This window comes from Struthio camelus, chromosome 14 (genome assembly GCF_040807025.1).
Source record: "Struthio camelus isolate bStrCam1 chromosome 14, bStrCam1.hap1, whole genome shotgun sequence".
Classification (NCBI taxonomy): domain Eukaryota; kingdom Metazoa; phylum Chordata; class Aves; order Struthioniformes; family Struthionidae; genus Struthio; species Struthio camelus.
In genome coordinates this window covers 8,965,150-8,989,609 of record NC_090955.1, presented here as the reverse complement: position 1 = coordinate 8,989,609, position 24,460 = coordinate 8,965,150, and the positions used below count along the sequence as shown (strand labels likewise).

At 41.1% G+C, this 24,460-nt stretch overlaps 1 protein-coding gene across 1 annotated transcript in view; it reads right to left on the bottom strand.

Moving 5' to 3' along the window:
• Positions 1-1,422: 1,422 nt before the first annotated feature.
• The window catches only part of LOC104140498 (netrin-4), a 56,142-nt gene continuing 33,104 nt past the window's right edge, over positions 1,423-24,460 (bottom strand). Inside the window, exons 4-10 of the mRNA XM_009669313.2 lie at positions 20,295-20,421; positions 19,564-19,752; positions 11,759-11,972; positions 10,845-10,981; positions 9,775-9,843; positions 8,419-8,589; positions 1,423-3,645 (exon numbers count right to left, since the gene is read on the bottom strand). Coding sequence (XP_009667608.2) covers positions 3,509-3,645; positions 8,419-8,589; positions 9,775-9,843; positions 10,845-10,981; positions 11,759-11,972; positions 19,564-19,752; positions 20,295-20,421 — 1,044 coding nt within the window. The 3' untranslated portion in view covers positions 1,423-3,508. The remainder of the gene's footprint in view (positions 3,646-8,418; positions 8,590-9,774; positions 9,844-10,844; positions 10,982-11,758; positions 11,973-19,563; positions 19,753-20,294; positions 20,422-24,460) is intronic.

Genomic DNA, 24,460 nt, shown 5'->3' with positions numbered 1-24,460 from the left:
GGGTGCTGTAGGGTTGTTCATGGGAATGTTTTAGGGACAGGTCTTATTTTAGAAATGTTAAAAAAAAAAAAAAAAAAAAAGCCATCCATCCACTTCTGTAGTGGGTGAATGTATCTTTTTTCCCCATGTCAATATTATTTGTTTTACTACATCACCTAGGAGACACAGTCACAGAGAGGATCACAAGATACATGGTATTGTACACGGACCTACAAAACAATTCTTTTTTTGATAGAAGTAGCTTCTATGGTAGCATTTCTAATTCATAATATATGACCTTGTTCTTCTGAGGAATAGGTAACAGCTATTGCTAGAAAGATAGATGTCACCTTGCACTGTTTCATGCTCATCTTCTCTTGAAGCCCCAGTACACAAGGAAATATCTTTTTAATTTCCTTTCTCAAGTCTCATGGTGGTGATCATGTTAAACTTTCTCGGCTCTACTTGAATAGATATGCGTTATAACTCAATCTCTGCAGTTCACTTCTGTTTGGAAACTTCCTTTCAGGTAGGCTACCGGGGTTATAGCACTGCAGAACAAACTGATTGTGTGTGGTAGTTCTGTGCGAGTGGGAACTTTTTTTCTCCATTCTTTGGTTTTTCTTCTTGGTGAACTTAAAGAGATAGCTGATTAGCAGAAGGTAGTAATAGCAATAAAAAGTCGACTTGCAGCATTGGCTCACCCTACGTGCTTTCATTCTGTACTTTCTAAATAAGTTGCATGCTTATGGAATACTGGCTACCCTATAAAACAAAGCCACTAAACAAGAGCTAGCAGTTGGAACATAAATGTGCAGTGTTTCTAACTAGTGGAGGGCTTGAAGTAGACTTAGCTTTACAGCTTCTAGCAAATAAATTAGAGATTCAGAAAGAGTGGGAAGTGAGAGGGAGGAGAATTTGGCTGGATTTTTCCAGGCCCTGCCATGCCCCCCACCTGCTTTACATTTCTCTTTCAAACTATTGTGTGCGTCACCTACTGTGGCGATACCTGAAGTGGGTGATACAGGGATGATCATCCTGTGTTCACATAATGGTGTTTGCAGTAAGGTAGTCGTTAATCATTTGTATTGCAGCAGGCCCTAAGAGAACTCACTGGAGTATTAGTATTCTTGTTCCAGGTAGTATTTCTATTAGTGGTAGCTGGAAATACTTGTGAATGACCTTGTTAGCAGTGTACCTCTGCAGAAAGGAATAGCGTGAGTGTTGATCCTTACCACAGAATCACCAGTCTGGCACAAAGAAGTAGGATGTGAAAGTTTGCCTTAATGTGGTACTAACTATAAACCAATACGGAGTACTGTCATAGGTAAGATCTTCAGTAGACAAAATGGCATATGTTGAAAAGTGTGCTCTGCAGTTCTGAACTTAGGCTTGATTTTCATTTCTTCTCAGACGCCCTTTGAGAACACACTGGGAAGTCCTGTAGACATCTTTCTTTATTTTTTGTAGTCTTTGAAAGGGAACTAGTCAATCACTTTGTTGTGAGACAGTTTCTGGATCCCATAAAGAAAGCAGTTGTTATGCTCCTAATTTGTATAAGCTGACATTTCAAATTAAGCCAAATTCCCTGGCTTAAAAAGTGTTTTATTACATTAATTAAATGGCTTGTTGGAGATGCCATGTTGTTGGATACGGCTTTAGGTAACAACAAATAAATAATAAAGTCTGTGCAAGACAAATGGAAAGAAAGGAGGAATGCAATGGCAATGGAGGAGGGGAGAGTTCCTGAAAAGGTGGGGAGGAAGAAACACTGTTTATGCACTGTCAGGAGAAAAGTGAGACTTTTATTTTGTAAATATCTGCCTGTCTTCCACTTCCAAAAGACCATAGGAATTTTCTGCTGTTCAGTCAGCCCTAAGTTAAAAGGAAAATGGCAACCAAGGGACTGAAAGAGGCTGTTTTTTCTGGACCCTGATGATAAAGAGAACAAACTGATGATTTCCTAAGTTTTCACGTCATAACCTGGGACTTCTATCCTTTTGCATTAGGCTTAGGTTTTTCTGTGTACTCTATATGCCAGTCATACAGTGCTAAATGAAGGTATCTCCTCCCTTCTTCCTTGGGAGCATTACAAAAAAAAAATTGCAGGCATGGAATAGAAGCATGCAAAAATAGTATATATGCATTTTTTTTCCCTCTGTAATCTGCAAAAAGAACAGGCTGAACCATTATAATTTCTGCTTTACTTAATGAAGGAACATAACCAGCTCTATTTGATCATGAGTTCCCTGTCACAGTGACAGAGGTCTTAAACTGTTCCCTAACAAAGTATTTTGAGGAAATTTTAGTTTCACTAGCTACCTCTTAATTACTGCGAGATAGGCTAAAATTAATTTAAGATTGCTTTTGTAGAACCAAAGTACTCTACCTCAAGTGCAGCTGTTACCACCCTTCCACTTCTCTGGAAAAAAATCTCCAGGCAAAAGGGGAAGGCAGCCTAACTTCAGTATTTTAACTTGGAAGTGTGACCAAGAGAAGTAAAGCAGAATGAAAGCGCCAAGTGCAATCAAATGCCAGTGGTCTTGAGCACAGTTTGAATAGCCAGGTGGCTTCCAAGTTAACTGTAGTTACCTCATTTAATACACAGTCCAACTTAATCCATTTGCCTCCTCTTTTTGGCATTCTTGCTTTTGTAGTATCACAAACTCAACATTAGAACAGCCCTAGTTCCTCACATGTTGTGGCTTGGTGATTCTTTCCTAGCGTAAGGCTTTTAGGTGGTAATTGCTATGAACCCTTTGTCTGGTCTTTCAGACTAAAGTATTACAGCAAAGAGCAAAATGATCTTTGAGAGCAAGAGTTGGGTTTGGAATCAAAACAGCCATTGAGCCAGCAGACCTCAGCACTAAGAACTGATGATAGCAACGTGTATCTATAGAGGACCTTCGTGAGAGCTAAGTCCCAAGTTAGTTTGTTTCTGTGCAGCAATATGATAATTTTGACCTCTAGAAAGCAACATGTTATATTGGTCTAATTGCAGTTTGATGATAAAAATATCTGAGCTCTTTTAAATGAATGCCATTTGACATCCTTGTTTAGTATTATGGCAACTGTAAAGCTGAAAGAAATTGTTGCCAGTTAGTGGTCACTTTAAATAAAGAAAATTACACCCAAGTAATGAATGCGCTATGTAAGCAGCTTATACCTATTAATATTAGGCTCTGACCTGAAGTGTGGAAACACTAATCCGTATCTTCAGTTTTGCCTTGTAAAATGACTCTCTGGGTGTGGTGGAATCAGGCTCAAATTAAGAACTGACTTGTAACCTATGTATGATGCAACAGTTAATTTTGCATGATAAGACTATGGTTTTGTTTTTGTTTTTTTTTTGAAAAAAGCAGTCATGTCCCGTTTCCTGTCTAAGCACGTGAAAGGAGAAAGGATGGTAAGTCTGCTTTCATGGCTTCAGCTAGGAGCGTGTTGAATGGGAATGTATGAACTAACTACACCTTTTGCTGTAGTGTTATTAAAAGGGAAAGTTCATCACTTTTAACTTCTGAAGCAGAAATTACTTGCACCCAGTTCGAAGAATATCTGCTACTTGTTTTCCCAGATATGCTTTCCAGGGTTTCACCAGGCTGTTCATGTTCACAAGGAGTTTGCTGGTCCTAGAGTCCTCCTGGCCTGCTATAAGATAATCAGTACCTAGTTCAAAAAAAAAAAAAGTCAATAAATAGAAGAAAATAGGACTACATGCTAAATTTTCTCCATTACATAAAGATCTGGTGTGTAGCTTCTTAGCCAGCGTTGTCTAGTTTTTATATTCCAGTTTACGCACACATGGTTTTATGTGTATGTACCTTCATGTGTGTATTTTCAGTGCTGACTCCTGGACACACAGGTAAGACCTTCTCATGTGCGTATGTGCAGAAATCACAAGTGTCTGGACTGATTTAGTTCCAAGGTTACCGCCTGCAAATTCAGCACCTCCATGTGCAGATGACTGGGTTTGATTCTGATCTCCTTGCCCTTTTTTTTTCTTTTTTTAATTTTTAAGGTAGTGTAACTCCACGTGCTTCAGCAGCCTTTCTCCTTGCTTGCATAGGTATGATGAATAGCAGAATTTGATCTGAACAGATGTGGAAGCTAATATTGCATATGAAAATAGTTAGCCAGACTTCCAAGATTATAACCTTTAGGTACAGGTAGCACAGCCTCAAAAAGAGGTCTGCAAACAAAAAAGTACGTAGCTACACATGGAGACAAGAAACAAACATCACTGATAAAACATGTCCTTCCTTAGTAAATATGTAATCACTCTTTGCGTTGCATCAACTGCAGTAAGTAAAATTCCTTCATTGATTGGAATTTAGAGAAACAGAGAGGAATCCATGGCCAGTTACGCGTATGCGTGTGTGTGTTTTGGTTTCTCAGCGTTAACTTAGTAGCTAGGTAGAACAGAGGCTCCACAGGTATATTTTCTGATTTTGAAAATGCAAGAGGGAACAAATGTGCTATGCACTGCTAGATTTTAACTGGCAATTTAAGACCTTTTATTCTCATGTTCAGGGAGAAAGAGTATTTGAAAGTTGTATACACAGAATAGGTGAATTTATATCTCTGTTTTTGGATATGCTTGCTCTTTACTGTTTTCTGTTTAATTTTGCTTATCATGGTACAGTTTTGTTGGTTTTTTTGTTTTTACTTTTGCACATAGATTTCTCTTGGGTGCATTCCTGTTCATTTGCTCTTAACTGAAGTTTGCACATCCATCCTGATGAAAAGCAGGCAGCCTTTTTATATCCACCCAGTTAACTTCCAAAGAGCAATTCTTTGGGTTCAATCTGTGGAACGAAACTTTTGGAGTAGAGACAAAAGGGGGAAAACATGTTACAGATCTTGCCCTCTCAGAGCTGAAACTTACGGCCACAGAAAGACCACATTGTCAGTCACTGTGTTCTGGGGAGGAACAAAATAAACACAATTATTAAAGTGCCTGAGCAGAGGCTGCGCAGCAGTTGGCTGGCGAAGAGTCTAAAGGGCCAGAGCAGTGTGCGTGCCCCACACAGCTCAGCTGACACGGCTGTTCAGCATGACAGCTGTGTATTCTGGTACAGCAATCCACACTTTCCTCTGACAATTAGGATGCTTTACAGCAGTTCAGACATCTCCAGGAAATGGAACCATCAACCATCCCTGCAGGATCAAGGAATAACCTTCAGTGATGGGCACCCAATACATGATCATTTAATTACCGTCTCACAAACACTTAGTGAACTGTTACTTAATTCTTAGATTTAAAATAAGTTGAAATCGCAAGGTTGAATGGCTTCAGGGTGCTTTCCCTCCACAAGGATGGGTGATACTGAAATGAGATCCCAAGGATTTATATGTTCATACAGATGCTTAGCAACACAGCTGCTAGTCACAACAGCAGGTGCTGAGCTCCTGCTTTACAAGGGCCAAGGCTGGTGGGTCCAGCATCACTGGCCCAGCCTCTCTTCTTTGCCTATTCAGTTCCTGTTTTCCCAGCAAAAGCAAACCAGCCAGGCAGATCCCTTCATGTGGCAGTGGTAGAGAAGGGAAGAGTACTGGGCTATAAGACTAAAAGGTTTCTTTCTTTCTCTCCTTTTTTTTTTTTCCTTCTTTAAATGCTACTTCATTTGAGGAGCATGGAAGGCAGCTTAGTAGTTTGCTCTGGCTGATAATAACATGAAAAGCAGGGAGTGGGTTTTATTTTTTTTTTTTTTTAAGCAACTCTACAGCAAATTCAGTCATAGCTCCATTTGTAAGGCTTTTTGATTGAAGTGTAAAGGCCATGAGATTAAAATGGAGTTCCTATCATCAGCCAGGGAATAAAGTCCAGTATAGTGCTGCAGAGCGTTGTGCAATATGCCAGGTTACCCTGCGCAGCAGAGCCCTGCTGACTTCAGTCTGGACCTCAGTCTGCTCTTGCTGTTGCTGCCCTCCTTCTTTAAAGTAACATGCTGAGAAGTAACAACTAATGCATATGCAGCAGGGAGGGAAAGGGTGACTGTAAAAGCCATGAGAAAGAAGAAGTAAGGATTCCACCAGGAGTCAGTGATCTCCTTGGGTGGGGGAGGGTTCAGACAGCCAATATGTTGAAGTCTACAGAACTGCAGTGATTGGGACCTGTCCGCTCCTTTAATTTTTTATTAAGAAGAGGCAATGGCATAACGCCTGCATCTCTAGCATTGGAATTTCTCAGCCATATATCTTCAGACCTATGCTGCTAAAGAGGTAGACAGTACAGCTAGAGAATATAAAGGAGAAAAATCTGTGACATTTTCCCTCTTGAAATATCTGTGTGGGGTCAGATGTGCTCTCACCCTATTTAAGCACATGTTTTATTCGTGTCTGATTCAGGGCTCCCACAGTTTCACAGGGAGCACTGCAAAATACTTAATTATGCACAACTGTGCCACTGAAATGTCAGTGAAAGAAAGCACCTTGTTCATTTGGACTACTTTAAGCAGAAGACTTTATGTGCAAATTTGAGAAACACCCCTAAAGCAGAGCTCAAGGACTATAGTCTACTTCCATGCAAATTCAAATTTAGTCTTTCACTTGGTGTAGATAATTGAAGAAAAATCCATTTCTGAGACAGTATAGTTCATTTGGTCATAAAAGGAGGAATTCATATGAAGTTTGATTTGACCTAGCCTTTCGCAGAACAGCTGTCTCTTCTGTATGTGACTGATTTCAGATGACTGAAATCAGATGTGACTGATTTCTTGTCTTAGAGATTGAGTTAAACCTTACATTTAAGTGAAGCAGAGGGAATTCTTTTCGCTCAAAATGGATATGTTTTTAATCTGTTCAGAGGGAAAAACATGAGTGAACTTTTCTATCAAGTATTGCTTTCAGAATGATAGCAAGTCACCCTTTTGCCTGGTGCAAGGTCTAATAATGAAACATGATCCCCAGGAATACATCTCACTGGGGTCTGATCTCAAGACACGCTCCCAAAGACTTGGAACATCTGGTGACATGAAGGAAAGCTGTGAGTAATCAAAGACCATTACAATTAGACCGTTATTGCCTGCTTGAAAGAATCAAGTCCAGGCTCAAATTTGCAAGATTCGGAGACCAAGAGATTTCAATTGTTATGGTAAAAGTATTTCTCTCTGCAAACCACTAAGTTGCACAGCAGAGAAGGCAGCAATAGGAAAGGCTGAATCGAGGGATGCATTTGCTGCTACTGATAACATTACTTAGCACCAATCTGGAGCTTCCCAGTCTATAGTCAGATGTACTATTTTTGCCTGCAGCAGAGCCGGGGGAGAAGATTGCTGCTTTCAGCAAACCCACTTCTCCACTCCTTTGCCGAAAGTGGATTCCTATAATTAAGAGTGGAAGAACATGGATCGTTTTGACAGAATGTGGTTAGTGAACAAAACTGGAGATTAATCCTAAACTGGTTATAAAAAGAGGGGATTATTGACTTAAAATATGTTTATAGTTATTAAAGATGTCACTGTCTCATGTGGTTTGACATTAAATTCGCTTGATTTTATGTTCTCCTTCCACAACTGTTTTCCTGCATACTGCAGGTTATCAGCTTTAGGCTTTGAAGGAACAAACCATTGAACGTACTGAGAATATACACTAAAAGAAAAGAGGAAGGCTTACTTTTCATTATTTGATACCGTTACAAAGGCATAAATTTTTGTACAGATTCCTAGCTTTTTCCAAAAAGATGTAAAACAATGTGAGAGTGCAGAGTGAAGAGGAAAGAAAACTCTCTGGACATAAAATGCCGGGATTTTTTTTTATCACAAAAATTCTTCTAGTCACAAATATTCCGGAAGATCAAGTCACAAAGTGAAACATTTCCAGAGAAGTTTGAGTTATTTGGCAGAATTTTTTCTCAGATAAGAAAATTTTCTTTACTACAGTTGTATATTGACTTCCTCTGCAGTGGGGATGACTCAAGGGGGATTGTGTTCCTCAGAGTTTGATGGGAAGTGTTCAGTAGCCATAGCCAATATTCCTAAAGAGTTGTCCTCACTATTTACAGGAGAAAGAATACCTTGCCAGCAAGCTGTTGGCTGGAACGGCTGCACTGTTCATGCAGCAAGCTGGGGAAGTTAGTTTAAGTCTAACTACTGTGTAGCGGAGAGAGAAAGCCTCTCTCAAACTATTGCCTTCTAGCAGCATGGTTCAGCTTTTCATGTTTAAATCTGGAATCCCTTAGTTCTGTCCTTCTTAATAGTCCCCTGAAATAAACAGTTTTACTCTGCATTATGTTACCTGGAGCTGTGTTACTGCAATGGATTATTACACAGTTGTCTTTGATCTCATGTCATTCTCACACAGGTCACACTGTATGACTTCATTCTTTTCAGAGGTATTGATTTGCAGTGGTGCAAATAACATAGAGGATGAGACTGATGAGCAGCATTGCAGCCTGAGCCTAACCTCACAGAATTAGTGCTATAAGCATTTTGTCCTTACCAGGATTGAGAATGGGACATGTACATCCCCTGTTGGTCCAGGATTCTGGGTAAATGCTTCTGTTGCTCCGAGCAATTTTTACTTTGCCTGATTTCAGGACCTTCTTCACTTTGACAACCACTTCTGCATGGGTCCCTTTGTCATGAGCTGATAGGATTCTTGCTTTTATCACTGCCAGAAAACACACATGGAGACCAACAATGAATTTCTAAGTGAGATAGGTTTTTTTTCTTTAGGCTACTGAATGGTAGAATTTGAGAACCTCAGGAATTTAGAACCTTGGGAGAACACATGAAAAATTAGTGCAGTTGTGCAGGAAGAGAGTTGCAATGCTTGTCCACTTCAGTCATGATTCCTTTTAAGTAAATTTGGGGAAGAAAAACTGGATTTGTCTATTGAAGTAGTTAACTGATCCTTTCACCATGCTATTTATCAATCAACTTTTTTAATGGGTTGAGGTCAAACACTTGGAAATCATAGGGAAACACTTGTGTATAAATAGGAAGACTGTAAAAAGCAGATCAGCAGCTAACAGTCTGATTTTAAGTGCACTGATTCTAGGCCTAATCTCTGGCAATTTGAAAACTTCTGTTGAACTTGCATAGCTGTAACACTGGTCTTTCAAAACTTCTATCCTGCAGGAAGGGACTGTCTGCTTTACAGGAAGGAAGGAGGTCAGGAAGCTTCCTGTCAGACTGCAGGCATGTCACATGGCTACAATTCCAGGATCGCACAACAAACCAGAAGAAACATTTTTTACTTGTGGCCTATCATCTGGTTGCCATGATACATTTCTCTTCTTTCAATTTAATAGGATCCCATAATTTTTTGGCAAGATAGTCTCATCCACAGATTGGCCCCACAGGCAGGCTTTGCTGTGTCATGACACAAGCGCATCCAGCCTTTGGAGCCCATAGTTTTCCTTTCTTGCTTCATATGATGGCGTGAACCAGTTGTTTATAGTCCACAGTATTAAATGCATTCCTGGTAAACAAGCACAGCCGTTTGAACCTACGTAATGACTGCTAAAACAGTGGCAGTCTGGATGCAAGGCTTTATCATTTATACTCAACCTAGAGGCCAGCCGTTCCACTGGATTACAGTTCTAGCCCTCTTGCTGTGAAGAGAGGGGTTAACCAAATGGAAAGGGGACACCAAGGAGTCTGTTATGAAAAAGGCTATTCACTGATCAGTTCTGATCACATGTAGAACATATCACTAGACAAAAAAGCCAGAAGAAATCCTACCTCTTATTTCATGACTTAGCCAGTCCTGGCTTTTTTCACAGCTATCAGCTAGTATCTTGCATAGAGAACACTGAAATTATCATATCTTGAGGGTATGTCACCCACTTACCATAGTCATATTTCATTTGGCAGAAATCAGTGACACTTCCAAGCACCTTCTCTTTGCACACACACTTTTCTTGCAGGGGAACCGCAGAACACAAAGGGTTGGAGAAGAGCCAGGATATGGAAGAGGAAAGGAAAGCAAATTATATTCAGTTATAAAGCTACATTTATGTAACTCCTATGATCCGGATAGACAGAAAGAGCAGGTTTGAGAGTGAGCTCAATTATTTGCAAATCTGTTTCTCATTAGATGATACAATAATGGTTCTGAAATGTGATCGGTATTTTCTAGTAAAATGCAGTCCTCATGGGGTCTGTTATATAGTTAGTAAACTGATGCTAATAAAGAGATTTGTCAGAATCAGATCCAGGTGTAAATCATGCATGTAATACCCTGTTCCTTTCCATAAGCTAAGAAGTGCTGAGCCTTGCCAGTATTAAGGTAATATCTCTCTAAGAAAGTCAAGGTATGCAATAGGTGGCACAATTACCACAGGGCCTTACAAATTCATTGACGCTGGTAAGCACCATCCTTTCCAAGGCATGCAAAACTGAGAACATTTTAAGTATTAAAGGGCTCCACCTCATTCTATCAGCCTAATTTCTTTATGACGTTAGCTGGATACAGTATACCTCTTTACTTCCATTCCTGAGCTGTTGTGCCATTAGGAATACCTTATTCTTAAAATCACTTGCGTACCACCCCAGAGGTGGCTGCATTTCAGTGATGGCTGATACAGTCTTTCTACAAACAGCATTTGAAGTTCTGTACAGCAACTGAATGCTTAGGAAAGAGCTGTGTAAATCCACAAGTATTATGACTGTACATTTCTGGAATAAGAAAAATTGTTCACACCAATCTTACTTATGATTCATTGATTTCCAGAAAAAGTTGCATAATACAGCCTCATTTGGAAAATAATAATGTAGGTGTAATGATAACCAATATCATTCAGATTAGCAGACGGGATGGACTGGAGCTGGAGAGGAGTGCAGGAGTTTAAGTCAGGGTGAAAAGAAGGAAGAGCTGGAACTGAGTGAAGTTACCAAATATTTCCAGACTCTGAGATGTACCTGGGTGTCTCAGTGCAGAAAATCCCTGCTCATGGTCATTCCATTTCCACTCATCTTCACTCTCATTAGTTGGCGTTTGCACAAGGTCGGGAATTCGTCCTCCAATGGGGATATTAAAAAATGGCTCATTGTCATAACTGTAGGGTAGACAAAAAAGAGAAGACTCAGGATGTGAGAGCAGTAGGAAGGAGGTGTTCATGGCCCATGAGCGTAGCATTCAGTATCCAGACAAGAGAGCTTTTTCTCTGGTTTGGGAAAACTTCATGCCATACAGTGAAATCATGCACTCTTTGTATTTTGTTAAATTACAGTGTAATTACTGTGTAAAAATTTGGTTTTGTTTTTGTTTTTTTTTTTGTTATTTACTGAATCAAGTAACTCAAAGTTAGCTGTCACCTGCTGATGTCAGTAGGAACTGAGGACATCTGCAGGGCCAGCAAAACTAGTAGCCACTCAGCAAATCGCAGGATTTCTACACAGAGATTAATGCATGTTAGGGGTGCAGATGCCTGCCATCTAGAAACGAGAGGGAGACCTTGCAACTCATTTCATCTCAAACACAGATGAGAGGCAAGCTTTCCAGACACTTTCATCTATTTCCAAGGCAAAGAGGTGTACTTAAAGATGCTGTACAGACTCCTGGCAGGGGGAGGGTTGTGGAGTTCCCTATTTTTACTGCAAAAATTCATCATTTCAATATTGCCTTGGATAATACAATGGATTTATAAACGTGCTAGCCACCAAATGGCATCTAAGAGACGTTTTATGTGATTTACAGCCACTTTTTCAAGTGATTGTGGGTCCCCTGGTTCCCACCAGCATCCTACAATTACTGTCATTGCTGTTGTATCTCAGTCTTTGATTCATTTTTCAAAATCCCATCTCAAAATTAACCCAAATGAGGGCTTCTTTACCCATTGAAACAGTTTCCAGTGTGTTGGTCGCAGTCTCTGGCACAGTCACAAGGGCGACAGCCATTTTCTCCAAAGCCCCAGTAACCCATGAGACATCTGTCGCAATTGGGGCCCGCCACGCCAGGCTTGCAGTAGCAGAATCCCGTCTTGGGGTGGCATCGCCAGCTTCTGCTGAAAGTGGCATTTGCTGAACCCATTGGCTGGCAGGAGCAAGCTATGGAGATATTGTAAGAGGTGACTAAGATTGTGTGCCCTGGGGTCATCTCGTTAAGTGACATTTTTGCAAGGCTGATAAACTCCTGGCCTCTTCCTTATGCTCAGTAGTTTTATGGCAAAACTGGTAATCATTATATCATCAGCTACATTTGCAATATTCTTTTTGTTTGTTACTAACTCATTTAGCACAGCAAAACAAATCCAGCTGAGACCTCTTTACATGTGAAAGCCAATTTTTCCCTTCTATACTGATCTAGAATACACAGGGTTGTGCAGCAGTGGCAGGAGGCCTGTCTGTGTGTTCACTTTCCTAGTGGTTGCAGGTGAATTTGCAAAAAGTTCCACTTGTTTGGATTGGGGTCTCAAATGATAACTATGACCTGTATTACCTCTTCTGTGAGCACAGCACAAAACTTCTGCTTTCTTTGTGGCTAGGTATAGGTCCTGAGGGTGGTTCAGATGACCTGAAATATTTTTTATTTCTAATTTCAAAGAGTCCACAAGTTTCCTTCAGTGCGTGTTCTGAGGGAGACCTCTCACCACACAGTACTCCACGTGCATAGGAGAGCTAATAAAATTTGTTGTACAAATACCTGAGCAGATTTGTTATAAGAAACAGGGACAGAGTAAGAGATGATCTCTAAACTCACTAGATATTTTACTTGTAGCTGGAGAAAAAACAAACAAAAAAGAACCAGGAGATCTTTCTAAAGCTGTTGCCAGTTTGACGCAAGCCTGGGCAACTCAAGGCAACTTGGCAGCAAAACAAACAGTTCTGGCTTCTACAAGCCACTTTGCCTTTGCAGAAAGTAACTTGTCATACTGTAATGCTACCAATACGTTCCCTATATGACAGCATCAGGAAGTGGGGTGGAAAGTCATATATGACTATGCGTCACTCTGACACCTCCTCATCAGGCAGGAGGCTAGCTGGGATCATCAAGCCTTGTGCCAACAGCCCTGCAGCAGTGAAATACAAGAAAACTATATCCACTTATTTCTGATAGTCAGAAGAATTTGATTAAAATGAGAACTGAGCTGAACACCTTCATATTTTAGCTTTTTTTTTTTTTATTTTTTTTGCATTAACAAAGCATTGTGCCCTGGCTTTTGCTGGTAGCAGAAACTGAAGAGGAAACTCCTCACTATTTCATCCATCTGGAAGAGGGGAGAAATAAAAATCCGGTGGCTAAGACCTGCTTCAGCACAGATTTACAGTCAAATGTTGGACAGGTAAGGTGTTTGGATAACCTGGATCGGGGCCAGCCTTTTGGATGCTTATCTGAACAAAACATGATCTCCAGAGCTTTTGAAGTTTGCCCATCACTGCATCTAATCCAACTACTTTTCTTCATGAGCTCACAGATAAGAGACCAAATGAACACACTGATTCCACACATGATTTTCCAAGGGGAAGGGGGTAGGTATATATGACTACAATGAGCAGTAACTGTGGTGAGGACAGATTGGCTTTCCTCCTCTGCATCCTCACGTTTTGTCCTCAAGAAAAAATATCTTTTGGAAATAATATGAAGAAACAAAGGGAGAACAGTTTTGTTTAATGGATATTTCTCTTATGATCTGCTACTACACAGTTATTTTTTTTCACCATGCCCTGTGTTCTTCCTGCCAGTATTTTTAATTATTATTACACTCTGCTGTAGATGGATCTCGGTCAGTTCTTTCCAAGGGACACTAGCACAGTAGCCTAAGGACAGAAAATAAGCGTGCTGTCATGGGCAGTGTACTCAACACAATAAGCTGGTTGGCAGATGGCAGCAGGCTTGCCTATGTTTGCCACAAAGCAGTCTTGACTTTGGGAGCAAACCCAGGGGTTTTGCTGTCACTTCTAGAGAGGAAGTGTAATGGAGTGCACATTAGCACTGACAGTTTCGAAGGCAACTTCTGATTTGCTCATGTTTTCAAAGGGCTGACTACATCACCCCAAAAGAGAAATACTTAGTTCAGTTCACCATTGAAGAAATGGCTGTCGTGGATTTCAGGACAAGGAGTGGAAATACATGCTTCCTTTACTACAGACAGGTCTGAGCCACAAGAAGTCAGAGGTTGCCCACATCTTTGTTGGCTTGAACCCAGGTTTCAGATTTCCCTCTAATATCTCTGTAATTAGAATATACCTGTGGAGATTTTACCTGAAGTTTCTCCTAGTTATGCAGCTTCTGGGTCTGTCTTTTTTCCCCATCTTATTTCCAGTTTTCCATCAGTTAGGGTCAGATGACAGCAGATGGATACATCGTTAGCCTACCTGCCACCAACTGAGGCTAGACCCTGATTCAAGAAGGTGGGCCTTCTCCCATCCTATCCCAAGGGAAAGGATTACAGGACAAACATTTACAGAATTGACAGAAGCTGATGAGGAGGTAAAACAAAGGGCATTTCAGGAAAGCTAGTGTTACTAAATGAATTATGGGGCATATTCCCCAGTTCGAAACTGGAGCAGCTTCTAGTGTGTCAGAAAGCAAAGCTGAATCAATAAGTATGCAACGCTTTCAGATGAGTTATATAAGTGGCTTGCAAATGCCTTAGTCTTGTGCTTATTTAGCATTTCAGCTCGGGTGTGTATATTGTCTGGCTTCCAGAGTGTTAAGGCCAAAATCCCAGTTGTGTATGTAAGGTAACTTCCAAAAATAAGTACTCAGATGTCACATGCTGAAGGGGCAGCTGTTGATGACTGGGTTTTACCTGTTTAACAGCATCAGAGATTTGCTGATAAACCTCACAATTAAAGGAACAGAAAAACAAGTTTCCCAAAACACACCCTTCTACATTTCCAATTGTTTGACAACACAGCATCTTTCCCTGCTGATTTTTGATTCTTTCCTCTTGGCAAATCCTAGTCTTCTCCCCATCCGCCTCCCTGTCTAACAAAACACCAGCCAACACGACAATGGCCTTGTTTGTCAAAGGCATCATGAATTATGTTAGGGACGGTGTGCAGACAGTTCTGGCTCAGAGATGGCTGGTTTGTATGGGTTGCCCCCTTGAAAGCAGTATAATGAAAAATTTCATCATTGTGCATTAGAAGTGGCTATCAGTTGTGGAAGTATCACAAAGCATCCTCTTGGCTGCCAGCTCCTATCCTAAGTATTTAGGAGAAGCTACTCTGAAAAGGGGAGACTAGGAATTAAAAAAATGAATTATTCATATAGCAGTCTCCACTCATGTTGTCAGTAAATCTGTCTCCCCTCAGCACAGCTGTCTTCCCCATGTAATTAGACACAGCTGCAAAATATAATATTGGTTTCACAACAACATAGTCCTAAGTTAAAGGAAAATAGCAAGTGCTCCAAGTAATTGAATGGACTTTGAGGTGTCTTCCCTCAAACTTCTGTCTAATGATACTGTGTAAGATATAGCTATGAGGAGTCTGGCTATTTGATTAAAAGCAGGCAAAATGAAAAATCAAAATCTTCTGAATCTGAAATATATACATATGCATTTTCAGAACATACGACCGGATCAGGGCAATTTTTAAAGCATGTCAGGTGCAGGGGTTGAGCCAGCCAATGATGTCTCTTAAATGAAGGAAATAAGGTAGCCAGCTGTGTGTGGTTAGAGCTGACTAAGACATAGTCTCTGAAACCATGATGTGATCAGACATTTGTGATATTACAATTAAAAGTTCACTCCCTCTGCTCAGAAGTAAAAGGAGAGAAGTTGAGCTTTTCAGAGCATGTGTGCATACATGCGGGCACATTTTAATTTTCAACCCTTGTGCATAGAGTAGAGAACTCATTTTCCTGGAGACCCTTTTTAATGGTTCTACATGCCTGCATTTTTTTAAGCTAACCAAAGGGCGAGTACAAAAGATGGTGCCAGTTCAGAAGGATCCTTTAAGCCTCCAAATAAGCCACAGGAAAGAGCCAAGGATAGAGCAGCTTTCCTAACCATTGGTTAGGAAACGATTAGGCTTCCGAGTCAAAGCTCCCATACAACTCTATATCCAAACTATTTAATCCTGTGTTGTCATCCACAATAACAAGCAGGTGTGTGCCTTGCTCTAGGGCTCTTTTCATCCTTTTTTTAATCTAAGCAGTATCAAAACAAGACTCTGCACATGACCTGGCTCTCATTCATCCCCAGCTGCTAGGAACAGGAGAACCAAAGGGATCAGAGGCAGGCTATCTCTGCAGATGAAAAAAATAGCAGATTCACACTTACATGTCAAATTTCAACAGATTTTTTTTTTCCAGGGGAATGTCTTTGCAGTCTCAGATTGGAGGGTGAACAAAGGGTGGTTTTGATAGTGCCAGGACATCAAATTGTTATACAACTTTTTTCCCCTAGCAGTGATTAAGAGACAATGCTGCTCATTATTATGACTAATGCTTAAAGATTCCTTCTGGGCCTGAGCAGTGTCCTGTTAACTTTCTGGGAGCCTGAGGGGGCTGTCACAGCTGAACCTAGACTTTGCTCTGGATGGCAGAGCACTCTTCAAGCATGCTTTCTCAAAGGGATTAGCACAGCATTTCATTCAGCTTTTTCATCAGATTTCCTTTCCCAGCTCAATATCTACCGTACACACGGGTCAAGTTTTGATCTCCCATGGAGCTTTTTTCCCCTCTGACTTCAAAATGAGAAGCTGAGGACCACGCTGCTCTCACCAAAAACATCCCTTCGGTCTGCTGTTTCCAATTTATTACTGTTCTTTTCAGCACTTGCCCAGTGGGTGGGTTTTTTATTTAGCGTTATTATTCTAGGACTGTTGGCATGATTTTCTAAAAGTGACATGATTCCTTAGAAGTGGTACATTCAGATCCTCACAAACATGTTGGTGCAGGATTGACAGACCTTCAATTTGTGATCAGCAGGCTGAGGTATGAGAAAGGTATACCTGGTTGGTCTCTTTGTCATATTTCATATATATTTAGTTCTTAAAATTAGTAAATGGTTTTTACTGAATAAGCAAAGTTACTTTTAGAGTTACACAACCTAGGCAATTTACTTAGATTACCAGATTAAGTTCAATAGTCATGCAAGTTTTCCAGCATACGGGTAGAAGAGGGCCACTGTGTTATATTCTGCATGGAGCCTTTGTGTCTAGCATCAGCTCTAGGCATGAGGAGCTGATGCTGGTGGTCCTGGAGATTAAATCTCCCCTCTGTCAAATCAAGCCCATTCTAATCAAAATAATTCTCTCTGTACTGGTGCTTGTTTCTGCTGTCAGTGGTAATACTGACCAAGGTAGCTGAAAGTTCTCTGCAGAGAACTCATGCAGCTTAACATACTCTGCATGCCTACCATATGGGGAAAATGTGGTGATCGGTTTTTTAGCATATAGAACACTACCCTATTTAGTTAATTTGTCAGAGGTCATTGTAGGATTCTCTTCCTCACCTTCAATAAGAAAGGGCATAGACTAACCCCCTCGCATTGTAAATACATTTCTCTTAACACTCTGGTTATATCTGGGATGTCCCTCCTTGTCCGTGCAAGCATCAGGTACACACCAGTCTGCCATGAAAGCTGAGGCTCTCTACAGCTGTATGCCCTTTTCTCATCTCAGCAAACATTCATGTGTGACTCTACATGCCTATGAATGTTTCCACAGACTTGAGTAATGCACAGATAGGGTCATGCTTACCTATTGGCAATAATGCTGAAACCAACCTATTAGGTCTGTATTCATCTCAACCAGCATAAGCTCTCTAGCGTAGGCCACTGATCCAAAATACCTCTTAAGTCAGAGAAGAGAAACAGATACCTCTAGAGGGCAATTCAGCTCATTTCTCAGGCATCTGTGTTAGACTGTGATGAATCATTCCCTAGAGGTCTCACTTTCTCCCCAGACTATACAGGGAGCCTAGGAAAGAGGCTTAACTTCAGATGGCTGAACTGAGGTGGCAGGAATCTAGGCCCGCATGTGCAAGTCAGAACGGGAACAAATACATTTGGGAACCTTCTGCTGGCAGCAGCGCGCTCCCAAGTGAAAAGAAAGCTATTGTGTCCGACATTGACATGATAGAAATAAAGCTCTTGGAACAAGGTAAATTCCTGCTTATCCCTTTGTATCCCCTTTGAACTGTTTTACTTTACTATGCAGAGTATTGGCAAGATGCACTGAGAAGCTGGTGACCAGACCAAACAAAAGAAGCAGAGGCAGAATCAAGGTCTGATTTCACCCAGCAGACTGTTCTAGGGTTTCCACACAGATAGGCTGTATTTTCAAGCAGTGTTTCTTCTCCTCTACTCTCCAGTGCTCCTTTAGTGTGTATCTAATATTACACATGATTTTCATTACTATGCCATCACCCTGCTGTCAAATACAAAAGTTCATGCACAGATTCTTTAGGTACTATGAGACTGAAAACTAATCCTCTGGCACAACATTTATTCTCATTACAAACATTTCCTTGCAACAAATCTGCTCAGAATAGACACAAGCCTGAAAACTGGGCCGCAATAAAACACTATGGGGCACAGGGCATGTTAGGTAAGCACTAACTTACAGTGGAGGCAGTCTGTGCTGGCAACTAAGATCCAACGGAAAGAGAATGCAAAAAGAGCAAAAAATAGGATGTGTTATGCACAGAAATTTTAAGCAACATCACAGCCCATATGGTCCCAGGGAGAGGAATGTTTGCAACCTGAGCATTTGGCCAAGTGTAACCTTGATGTAGACTGTCGAAGGGGTAGTAGAGTTTCTAAAGCACAGGCTGACAATGGGCATGGATGAATGAATGTAGATGACAGGACAAAGTTCCGTGTGCTGGCAACTGAGGTCTGAGTTGGCGGTAAGGAGAACTGTCCAAAGGGAGAAATGAAAATGATATATTATTGGAAATAGCAACCTCCCAAACAGGTGCCAGATGGAATCAGAGGTGTGAAGCCTGTCAAGGATACTCAGGAAATGTCTACACTAAGTAATGGAAATCTGGACTTGTTCTGGCTGTGTTCCAGACTAGGTGCAAGCTGCCTTGATCCAGAGGTTGTACACTCATGTTAGTGCCTCTGTGCCTCAGTTACTTCCTAACACATCCCACTGAAGTGTTAATGAGGCAATTAATTTGGGCAGAACACCCCATAATACAGCTATAGAATTCAGAGATAAGGCTGAGTGAGCTCTGATCTACCTGTTTCCATGTGGACAGACATTGTCTCAAGCTTCCTGCACTTCCTGCAGCCATTATCATATATATTCATCTGCACAGATGTTGCCATATCAGATGGAATTTAACAATAGCTTACAGGTAAGCGCACATAGGCTTAAGAGAGACGCAGATAAAGCAGCTAAGTACAACGTGCCTCAAGTGAAACAGGAACCGCATTATTTTAAATGCAAGCCTGACAAGAATATATCTTTCCACAGAACATACTGGTTTTGGAGACCTGCAGCAATTAAAAATTAAACAACACTAAAAATGCACTTAATTGGATGACTCCATAGGGAGAGGAATAAACACAGAAAATCAGGAAGATGACCTTTGATCAGAAAATTGTAGTCTAGAAACAAAATAGGAAGAAAAGATAATTACTTAAAAGAAAAGTTACTTCTACTCGAGTTGATTCTTTTTTCATAGGCTTCCACCAATCATTTGCCTTTACTGCATGTGACAGTAGTCACTTACGTTTGCAGACCTCTGCGGAAGACATGGGTTTACTTCTATCTCGGTAATACCCCGGTTTGCACCTTTGACACCGATGCCCCTCTGTGTTATGCTTGCAGTCGTCACAAACTCCACCACTGCGCTTTCCTGATGCCAGCCAAACACTCAGATCAAAGTGGCAGCTATCAGCATGGTTGTGGCAGCGACACTCTGGGGAACAGGAAAACATATTTCAGGCGTTTATTTATAATAGGCACAGCAATACTATTTGAATGCTATCGTTTCCCTACTGTGAATCATGGAAATAGATCTGAATGTAATGTATTTCTTCCTCCTGCAATCCTTAATTTATGTAAAAACTGGAGATTTCAGTACAGAGCGAGTTCTAGCAGAGACTGGGAAGCCTGGATGGTTGTGAACTGTATGGTATTCCGATACTGAAACAAACCAACTTGATGGTATCCTAGGCCTTATGCAGAACCTTAGTACTAAAATACCCAAGGAGATATAACTGTGTGGACACCAGATTCCTGCCATCTAAATTCTGCTTCCAAATTTCCCAAATGGATCAGCTGTGGTAAAACAAAGCACATGCTAGAACAACTTTCAATCAGCAACCAACAGTTTACCCCCAATCTCCTATAACGGCACCATTAATGTAAATTGATTGAAGTCTGTTGTAGAGCTTTGCCTGCTTGAGTGCCGATTGTTCACCTTGAAATCTTGGATTAGCAAACCTCCCTCCCACTTACTTCTGCATTCATTTGGTGCCCCTGTTTTTCCATCCCCTGGCTTCCAAGGCTGATCGTTATATAGTGGTGCACATTTCTCACAGTGGTCCCCTGCTGTGTTGTGTCTGCACACACACTTCCCGTGGACCTGTCAAAGGAAAGAAAATACATTCAAATAGCTAAAAGCATTAACATGGAGTGCCCACCAGCCTCACAGGGAGGCTGCACAACTGCAGACTCCTGCCAACTCTGCACAACTCCTCCCACAGCAGCCTGGCTCTCAAGAAACACACAGGGCCTGGAGCTTCAATGTGTGGGCTTCGTCTCCTCACACAGTCACTACTGATGGGGATTCTTCCTGTCTTGTAATTTAAATATGGCAAAAGCTTCTTTTTTTGCTGTCCAGTTGGCTATTTCACTACATCCGGATGCAAACTGGAAACAACAGGGAGATTCCTTCTAAGGGACCCTTGCGACTGCAAGAAAGTCTTTACAAAATCCAGACTGTTCTGATAATTGCTGGCAGAGGTACCACTGTATGGCACCCAGCAGCGGCTGGTGCATCGGAAGATAAAAGATTTTGACCTTCTGTACCCACACAGAAATAGTACAGCATATACAAAGTATCAAGTCCTGTCCCATTCAAATTTGCAAGGCTTATGTGTTAAGTAAGAGAACCTACCACCTTTTAGTAGGCTGGGAATATCTTATTCTTTTGTGGCTGCATCTGGGCTACCTGGGGAAGTTACTGGCGCCAGCCTTTGCTTCTTCCCCATAACTGTCTGTTGCCAAAGGCTGTCATATCCTCAGATCTGTCAGCTGAGCCAGATCAATAGAGACCAGACTGTTCAAATTGTATAAACTAACACAGCTTTTTTTGACTGACAAGTTCAGGGCAAGGGCACACAAAAAGCCTGAGCAGGTAGTCACCTCCAGACAAAGGCAGTGACAAATACAGACTCTTGACTAACCCAATTGCAATCACAGGAGAGGACCACCTAACAGAAGGTGTTGGACTGTCTTATTTGACATTAACAGTGATCCAGAAGAGGGAGTAAACACAGAGTAATGAAATCATCATGGATTAGTAGATTATAGTTTGTTAAAAAAGAAAGCAAGTAATCCAAGGTCTCCTAACACAGTTAAAAACGTGTCAAAAATAATTATTAAACCTGGAAAAATACCAACTGATATACCTGCAGAAAAACAATCTGAATCATGCCTATTTTGTGATAGGAAGGAGCTGAGAAAGCACAGATATTAGAAGAGACCTAAGTACAATAGGCACCTACCGACTTACGAGTATGCAATGATAGGTAAGCAAAAAAGGGCCAGTGAAATCTTGGGCTGTATAAGTAAAAGCACTGTGACAAAGTGGAGAGGAAATAGTTACTTATTCTTGGTTGCAAGAAACTGTACATGCAATACTGTGAGTTCTGAACATCTTGTTACATGATAAAAAATGAGAAATTGGAAGATGTTCAACAAAAAGCAGTGAAAATTTTGGCACAGCTGACAAATGGGGCTAAACTACAAGAACTAAGTATATACGCCCAACTAAACGAGGAAACGATAACAGTGCACAAAACATTTGAGGGGGCAAACAAAGGAAGAGTTGCAAAAAGTCTGACTAAAACTGTCTGAATACTGTGTTTTTCCCTGTAACTATTTGCTTGAAGATCCTGACAGTTCTCTGAAAAAAGAGCTTACTTCCTTTGTACTTACCTGCTCTCACTGAGACCATAATAAATTATTTTTACACATGGAAATGCTCTGTCAGTTTTGGAATTTGGTATTCACACCAGAAACCTGACCTTGGAAATTGAGCTAGCTCAGCCTTGAAATGGAAAGGTACTTTTGAAATTAGTTCTGTTCTCACATCATTTCACACATCAGAAAGATAATAGCTGTGTCCCCTATAGACTCCGATGCACAAGATTCTGCAATATCTAACTACATCCAAGAAATGTTATGCAGGAGTTTTGTTGTTGTTAAGAAAAGGGATTCTCATATGTTTGTAGTGCCTCACAGGGAAAGGAGAGTCCCATGAGATGTTCTTCAAGGAAACATCCAGCGTAGGGAGTTGGAGAAGGAGAAAGGTGGGGCCTTAGGCAACAATCTTGTTCTACACCCACTACAGGAGAAGCTGCCAATTAGTAGCATGTATTTCATGCTGAGAGACACTTGTACTAGAGCAGGCAATCCAAAGAAATGGAGGACTGAAGACTCCCCTCCCTCTGTGCCCTGTTCAGGATGCTAAGCTCTGTAACCACTGTCACAGCTCTGGCCCACTGCATGCTATACAAAAAGCAGAGGCTGAGATTTCGTTTTGACTGGAGTGTGAATTGAATCTAATCCTTTAATCTCACCACTAATGTGAGCTATGTTTCTCTATAGTCTCTCCTGAAAGTCAGACTTTCCCTTTGCAGTTCTGCCCCCCTCCCCCCATCTTGTGTTGCGGGTAACTTGGGATTAAGAGAGAAATGTTAAAAAGAGCAACTGCCTGAATGTTCTCCCCTGCCCCCAAACTCATTTCCCTGCAGCAATTTGCTCTCTGGTCTTCTGGTTTCTAATCCTCCCAGACCAGATATTTCATGTAGCTAGCAAAGGGGATAGGCTGCAGCTGATGCCATCGCCCCTCTATGGCCAGCTGGCAGATTTGCTGCTGCACAGAGTGGTTGGCTGCCTCCTCACGGAAGACTGAACACAGACTTCAGGGTATGCATTTCTCTGTCAGAGCTCAGCACCAGTAAACCTCAGGAGGTTACAGCATGTAGCACATTACGTGATGCCTCTCCAGGCCTGTGTACAAGTCAGTTGTCCCTACTCAAAGCGCTAAATTGGATGACAAACTGCAGGGATAAAGAAGGAAAATATTAGTAAGTTGAGGGTGTTGAGCTTCTTCGCATTTGGGTTTGGCTTTTCAGACTTACAAGTTTCTCCCTTATGGACACAGACAGTGACTTAAAAGCAGCAAGTCCTTTACAGAAGCCACAGAACAGAGGGAAAAGGACCAAGAGTAGGGAAAAAATAAAATGAGGTAAAAATCCAGAACTGTATATCTTAATGTCCCCAGACTTCAGATTGTATTTGTAATCAGCTCATCCCAAAATGGCCAAAAACAAAAATCTTGCATCTAGTCATTTTTTAATTTGAGGAAAGTGCCAGTGTATTTCAGTGCAAAATGTGTAAATTGGCCTGTCTCTTAAAACACATACACAAACTATGCATTTACTATATACAAAAACACACACACACACGAAAGGAACGTTGAAGTTGTACAGGGAAAGCCTTCTAAATGTGGGAAATGGCAGCATTAAGCCATGCAATCTTGTTTTAGCCTTGAGTGACTGATCAAATATTCATTATTCCACAGGACCCTGTGCTTACACAGCACAGATGGTGTGAACACTCACAAACAATTATTCAGAGAGTAAACAGGAAAGTTCAGTGAGGAAGGAAGAATCAAATCGTTCTTTGGAGGTAAGTAGATGTGTTAATTTGGCCATTGCCCACTGGTTTGTTTTGTTACAAGTTACAGTTTGCAAAGACTGTGAAGGGATGGCATATTGCAAGTAGGGCAGAGACATAAAGGAAATTCCCTGCCAATGACTCCTGCTATTGAACAAATTGCCACCAAATCTATATGTGGAAGGATGACTGGCTTGGACAAAAGGCTTGAAAAGCCAAGCAGCCAGCAAACAGGAGAGCTAGTGAGCAGGCAGGAGTAAATGAGAGCTGGCATGGAATTTTGTAAGGAATGTTGGAAGGTCTGAGGAGTATCCTTTTTATGTGTAGGTAAAGACAAGGAAGAGAAAGTACAGATGGATTTTGGGGGGCAATGGTGGAGGATAATGGAAGAGAAAGCCAATCTACAATGAATTATCTAAATGTGGATTAATTCATAGAAGTCGTTAATTCATGGAGAATCATCATTCATAGGATAAAATCATCATTCATTGGAGAAAACAGATAAGGAGAAGAGCACAACATGAGGTGACAGTGAAGTACAGGGAGGGGTTGCAGAGGAAGAGAAGAGAGCAGAGGCAGACAGACAACTCAAATGGAGTGCAGATAAGGAAGGTGATTCATGGACTTAAGTGACCACAACAGAAAGATTGGTTAGTGGCAGAGAAATTGAGCTGTGGAAGAGGCCTGTCGCACTGAAGCAAGAGGTGAAATAAGGA